We start from the raw sequence: 7,263 nt of genomic DNA on the forward strand, positions 1-7,263 counted from the left end.
CCAGGATCGAGCCGGCTGTTTCGATCTGCATCCTGAGTTATCCCAGCACACATGAAAGTCGCCGACATGGGAGGAACTACGATTCCCCACTGGACCGACTAGCATAATTTGACGTTGTGATTTGATCGTTCGTGTCGCACTAGCCTAGCGTATTGCCCTGTAACTCGCGGAATGAAGTTTTATCGGACGTGTTGTGTGGCTGGACCCCCGCCCTCCCCTTCTTTTTGATCGCACAAGGAGCTTTCTATGCAGGTCGATCAAAATAAAGAGAGCGGGAGGTTGCGCCCCGCCAGCTTGTTGGCCGATCTCTCTGAAAGACAGAGACGGCCGCTACCCCTATCGCAAGTAAATGTATAGTATAGTATGGTATAGTATAGTATAGTATAGTATAGTATAGTATAGTATAGTATAGTATAGTATAGTATAGTATAGTATGGTATAGTATTGATACAAAGCAGAGCGGGTGTTACTACAGTTTATGAGGTCGACTGGCCTCAGTGACTGACATTAAGCGTGATGAGCGGCTTGGCGGGTTCGCCCTGCTAGTGCCTCCCTCCCTCAATATTCTTTCTTTCGTTTTTTTTCTTATGCTAAACCCCTCCCTGCTGCGAAGGGTAGCAAACAGGACACGCGTCTGCTTGACCTCCCTACCATTATTCCATTACTGATTTATCCTCCCCCTCCTCGTCAGCATCACTCTGACGCATAGCGCCGCACAGGACATTCCGATGTCATGATTTGTCGTGCCGGCTTCGAGTTCACAAGTTGCTGCGCAACCACATGCCTAACCTCTCACGATGAACCCAAGGTTGCGACACTAAATCTGAGAAACACAGGCTTGCGGCACGGTGAATGCCGCAAGCTATCGCTACACTATCGCGCTTTCCCTTTCCCGTCGAGTGTACATATGTGTCAAAAATAATAATAATAATAATAATGGAAGGGTGGGATTATTTCTGTAGTGCACCGTTTTCACATTCTTTGCGACTGCGGATACGTAACACACGGAACCTGTCCAGTTAGAGGAGATTCTCGAAAATTCGTATCAGAGGAAGGCAATAGAAATAGCAGTACAGAAAGACCGTGGATCTCTGCCGTTTCGTTAGTTTATAAAAAGTACAATTCTTCCTAATCAGAATTAATAATCATTAATGAATTTAGCAATACCGTTCACCCTCTCTGGAGGATCACTATACACAAAGAGAGAAGAGCGTATAACATCACGTTCGCAAGACGTCAATCGAACACTGAGAGAAACGTCGACTGAAAAATATCTGCAAAAGCAAGATAGAACGAAAGATAAAGACAATAATTTTCCCCCAGAAGCAAATGTCAGCTTACTACGCGTATGTGTAAGAGTGTATAAAAAAAAAGAAAAAGAAGAAGCCGAAGAAGAAGAAGAAGTAGAAGAAGAAGAAGAAGAAGAAGTAGAAGAGAGAGAGAGAGAGAGTATGCTATGTAAGGTACTTGTCGGGGCAAATAACACTATTCGACTTGGTAGCACTATTTCGGTCCACACTGCCTTTTGAGGTTTAAAAATAATATCTATGTTACGCTGCGATGAATGAAAGCAGATACTTTGATTACACGTTATGGAGCATAATCAAACTGGTATTGTATAAGTTTAACGTTGTAACCAAGTCATTGCTTTCGTATTCGGAAGAAGAAAAAAAAAGTAAAGAAGGAAACCGCATCACACTCACCACACGTCCTAAAATTGAGTCTAGTAACGTTTGGTGGCAAATGTTTTGTTTCTGTTGATGAGGGATCGTTTGTGACGCGGTCGCACAACAAGACGCAACTGTTTCTCGCGATGGTCACCTCCAAAACGGGGCACTTGCGTGCCTAAATTCGCCGTGAAACAGTAGCGGAATTAAAGAATTGCACGGTGGCGCGCCCGGTGTCCACTTCATGTATGCGGCGTCGCTTAATTAGTGTACCCTGCGAGCATCGTGTCACTGCTTAAAAGGAGAGGCTACCCGATGGCCCGATGCCTCCCCTTTGTTTTTAACAAAGGGAAGGTATTTATTAATAGGGGAGGCATTATTAATTATATTATTAATAGGGGAGGTATTAATATAGGGGAGGCATTTATTAATCGGCTTCGCCAATTAATAAAAATCGAGATATATCCGCATATTCTCTTGATTTCAATTCAACGAAATTTCTGGTTTACGGACGTGAAACATACAGATTTTCCGAAACTGGTTAAACGCATAGCGGAAGGCTATAGTTGCGGGTCCAGTGGAACGGTAACAGTTAGGCAAATACTGCTACTAGGTATATACGTTTTTTTGTTTTTTTTTGTATTTTGATAATAAAGTGAGTGTTTCGGAAATGCTGACATCACGATCGATGCCGACGTTCCTTTTCGCAGGACGTACATTAGCCTATTACGGGCCTCCAATTTCACCACAAATGTAAAAGCGAGCAAGAAGAGAACAGAAGTGACGAATAAAGAAACTGCGAACTGCGGTTCGACTCCGGCGTTGCTCACCTCGAGCTCCAGCGCGAGGTTGTCCGCCTCCATGACGCCGCTGAATCCCGTCGGCATCTTCGCCTGCGCGAACCGGTGCGCTGCACACCGAAGCTGGTCAGGGGCGACGCCGTGTATTCCGCGTCCTTTCGCGCACCGCGTCGTCCTCCCGTGCCGCTCGCTGCCCGACGTCGCCTTCGACTTTGCCGCCGCGCGCAGTTCAGTCCGAAGTCGCGCGACTCGCAATGCGGACGGGGAGAGCGAGCGAGGGGCAAAAAAAGGGGGCCCGCGCGCGATTACCTGCACCCCCCCCCCCCGCCCCTTCCTCGCCGAACCCTCTTCCCCACCTTCTCGCTTGCTTGGCCCGCAACGCGCGTAACTTGCGGGTCGCTGCCTTGCGGGGGGGAAGGGGTGACGTTCCGTCTGTCCCAGTGCCAGCATAGAGTCGCGCACGACGCTCTCCCTTTCGCGCCTCTTTCTCGTACGGTCGCGTTTTACACGAGGAATTTCACTCGGAAGCAGACCCCTTCCCCTGTCCTCTAACGCGGCCGATGATCGGCGAAAGGGGGAACCGACCGTGTAACAACGAGGAGGAGGAGAAGAGAAAACAGCGGCGGAGGACGTGGTGGAAGCGACACGCGCGCACATCGCGCGTGCACGTCAGCGATGGCTCCTTATAAAAAATGCGGTTGTGGTACCAAACACTATGCACGTGTACCGGCAGCTGCAGCCGGGACATCCTGAATGGCTGGAAAGCACATATGCCACCCTAGTGACGTCGCCGAAGGAGCTGCTTTTTTTCTCTCTGTTGCTGGAGAAAAAGCAATTGCTCCCCGATGAGGCGGATATGCCTTGTATTTCTCTCTCCCTCTTATTTCTTTTACTCCGACCTTTTGCCGCGGATTAGAGTACGGCGCCTTGAAGAATGGCGAAATCAAAGACAAAGTGCGCGTATCAGTGAAGATTTGCAGTTTATTCGAGGTACGCGAATGAGCTACACGTACGTGTGCTCTTACGTATCACTGGATGACTAGCGGATGTAAAAGATATCTAAGCCCCCATTAACAAAACTTGTTTTACGCAAGAATTCTGTTTTATTGCGCGGTACTGGCAAGGGCGTGCCACATCTCTACGAAGAGGTTGGCCCCGGACGTTACACAGCTATTCGACCTTGCGCAGTGGCATGGTCATTCGTTTACCCCTCAGAGGGTTCCCGAGTACCGCGGCTTGGATTTAACGAAGTATTCCATGTGGAAGATGGGGCCACTTTTTCTGAAGCCGCCGAAGTGCACATACTGCACTCACGAACAGATATGCAATGCCTTTGTTGCCTTCGCTCATGCGACACCGTTTGCAGCGGTGCCTGCGCGAAACTAATCCCGACAGGACTTGTCGCTCCCCAGCTGACGCCAAACGGAGCCAAACAACTACGCTTCAACGAAATTACCTGGACGTCGCCTTCACTGGACGCAACGCACATCTTTTTTGGCCGTGTAGACAACACAAGCTGTGAATACTGCTAAGTGCCTCCAACTCAGCAGCACTTGTTTCGCGAAAGCCCTGCCAACGTACGGGATCGGCAACCGCTGGCATCTACGCTCGCAGGCATCGCTAGAGACAACGTTATCTCAAGGGGCTATTCTTGGCGCATTGTGTGACCGCACGGAGCAAAACACCCACGAAGAACACTTCAGGGAACTCCAGGGTGTTTCAGCAAACACTTCAAACAAATTTTAAAGATTACCTGTGGCAGATAGCACACTTCTAATCCATGAGCTGAGGCGAAAATTACGTGCACAAGAAATTGAAATGCATGTTCGACTGATAAAAAAAAAAAAAAAAAAATCACGAAGTTCTTATATAAGTACCGTACGGCGCATATTGCAGTTTACAAATTCTAGCGGGTGAGACTGCAAGGCATATTCACTGGAAAATAATCGTGGGGATGATAGCATTAGCGAGATGTGCCCCGTCATACTTTCGGTAAATATGCTCCGTTGTTCTGCATAGTTTCTTAAGAAAACGTCGTTTTATGCATTGAAACACAAAAGTAACTTGAATGCCAATGCATTTCTCCAGAAAGTTCGGGAATTAATATCTAGCAACTGGTGTCATACGGATAATTTTTTCCAAGTGGATTTGCCTTGTGGACTCTCGGGCTAGAATTTGTAAATGGCAATATATGTGCCATAAGGTAATTAGTTAACAACTTGCTTCGTGAATTTTTGTTAATTAGTCGATTATGCATTTCCATTTTTTGTGCAAGTAACGTCCACTTCTCCGCGTAGACCAGCTCAAGGACTAGAATTGTATTATCTGCCACAGGAAATAATAAAAAAAAAAATTGAATGTCTTCGCTGAAATATCCGGTATATGCGGAGCGCTGTACCGCACCAGAGAATTCAATGATACTATACTGCGTTACGTGTTTATTGAATATATGCGTCTCTTCCTTTCTGGATCATCATAATTTCTGGGGTCCCTATACCCTTTTTTTTTCTCTGCAGTGTAGCAGGCAATAACTTAATCGGGGGTGTTCATTTAAATGCGCAACGCCGTGCACTCTCATTTTCTCTGATTATGCCTGGTGTCCTTCACGGTGTGGACGGTGTCCTTTTCAAGAGATGTCCGTCCGTCCGTCCGTCCGTCCGTCCGTCCGTCCGTCCGTCCGTCTGTCTGTCTGTCTGTCTGTCTGTCTGTCTGTCTGTCTGTCTGTCTGTCTGTCTGTCCGTCCGTCCGTCCGTCCGTCCGTCCGTCCGTCCGTCCGTCCGTCCGTCCGTCCGTCCGTCCGTCCGTCCGTCCGTCTGTCTGTCTGTCTGTCTGTCTGTCTGTCTGTCTGTCTGTCTGTCCGTCCGTCCGTCCGTCCGTCCGTCCGTCCGTCCGTCTGTTATCTTGCTTTTACTATATGATGCTTCAGAGATGATGTCTCCTTTAGTTGGATCCGACTACTCCTTTTCACGTAGAGATATGAAAGAAAGAAAGAAAGAAAGAAAGAAAGAAAGAAAGAAAGAAAGAAAGAAATAATGATCTTACAAGCGTTAAAACTAAAAGTCAACTCCAAACCACAATAACACGAAATCCAGTCATATACGTATACTAATGCCACGCTAAAACTGAAAGTCAACTCAGAAACACAGAAACACAAAGTCCAGTCCCATAACTACAATATAAAATCAGGCACATAAGAAAACACGGATTAGATTCACACGAAGGTACGTAAATCCAGTCATTGAATGGGCCAAAATCGGGTCAAATTAATCACACAGAGTAAGCTTATCGCAGATAAACATTCTAGTCAATAGTTCCAGAGAATATTGCTCGCTTCTACGTATCTTTGGAGGGCAAGTAACGCTCGGCTTTGCATTGAATATGTTGGCTAACGGCCTAAGACCTTTCCGAGGCTGAAGGGCCTGCGATCTAATGCCACTAAATCACGTGCTGTACGTTGCCTCTGTGTGTCGTGTCGCGGACATTCTAACAAAAGATGCTGTACATCATGATCCGCATGGCCACAACAATTTTTTGTAGGAAGTATTTTGTATACGCGGTACCGAGCTGCAGATGGTGAGGGAGCGTTTCAAAGGCTCTGGTTGTAGCCGATGTGGACAGGAGTTTAAATTGAAACGAAGGGTCAATGGGAAATAAATCTGAAATTTTGAGTTCTGATCAAACCATGTCGCTCTGCAACCACGGGCTGAGATTTATCTTTATGTGCCGCAATTCGCCTGCTGTTAGAGGAAGACCAGATGTGACGTTAACATGCGCTTGTCCAGCTGTCTTATTTGCTGCACCATTGCCAAGGTTGTTGCAGTGGTCAGGAATCCAATGGAACATTATTGTGCAATTCTCTTCACTTGCATTTGTGAGTTCCTTTAACGTCTCGCGAACTAACGCCATGTTTTGCGAATTGCTGATGTCAACATGAAGTGACTTCAAAGCTGCCTGCGAGTCACAAAAGATGACCCATTGTTTCCCTTTTTGCATTGAATTAATGTATCGCAACAAAAACAATCTTTCTTTCTTTCTTTCTTTCTTTCTTTCTTTCTTTTAGTCCTGTCGAGAGTGAATATTGAATCAGGAAAAAAAAAATAACTGAGGAGCTATTTCACTCTGTGAAGGTGGATGGCCAGCGAAGCTGTAGCACATCACACAGGGTTAGACAAGGGTACATGTACTTATTTTCATCATTTGGTAATGCTAGTAGCGATATCTTTGTGATTATTGCGACATACATAGGTTGGTTCGGTTACCTCCTTAGACAGAATCTTGGTCAAACTAAAACTGTATCCGACCGCTGTTGAGTAGCTGAGTGACTTGGGTTGAAGCGGCACTTCAAACCAAACTCTTCTAGCACAAATTGAGTGAACAGTTTTTTGTCTGGCCTTGAAATCCTCCGATAGAAGTCTCTAACGATGATCACAGGGGTGGGAGAGTGAGAGAAGGGAAGATGGAAAGGCAGGGAGGTTAACCAAAGTGAGTGCAGTTTGCTGCCCTACACGTAGGGAGGGCAATGGGGAGTGAAAGAGGGGAGAGAAAACATGAGTCTATACCGCACTTTCACATGCGCTAAGTTAGGTGTAGGATGTCTATACTCGGGCAATTAAGTCTGTTGCCTTCAGGTAGTGAAGAAGCGCTCGAACTGCTTTCTGGGTTAATGAACTGTGAGGCCAGGCTCCCAAGATCCTTGCTTCTGTAAATGGCCTGTCGTCCAGTCTATTCAAGGCACACTGGAGAGCCTGACGTTGGTTACGAAAGCGAGAACAGTGGCACAAAAGATGACCGATGGT

The 7,263-nt window shown here is 46.6% G+C and overlaps 1 protein-coding gene across 1 annotated transcript in view; it reads right to left on the reverse strand.

The window, feature by feature from the left end:
• Positions 1-2,745, reverse strand: part of LOC126541677 (solute carrier family 23 member 1-like) — a 71,984-nt gene extending 69,239 nt beyond the window's left edge. The window contains exon 1 of the mRNA XM_050188547.2: positions 2,498-2,745. Within this exon, the coding sequence (XP_050044504.1) occupies positions 2,498-2,554 (57 nt within the window). The 5' untranslated portion in view covers positions 2,555-2,745. The remainder of the gene's footprint in view (positions 1-2,497) is intronic.
• Between the last annotated feature and the right edge of the window lie 4,518 nt (positions 2,746-7,263).

Source organism: Dermacentor andersoni, chromosome 2 (genome assembly GCF_023375885.2).
Source record: "Dermacentor andersoni chromosome 2, qqDerAnde1_hic_scaffold, whole genome shotgun sequence".
In the NCBI taxonomy this organism is placed as follows: domain Eukaryota; kingdom Metazoa; phylum Arthropoda; class Arachnida; order Ixodida; family Ixodidae; genus Dermacentor; species Dermacentor andersoni.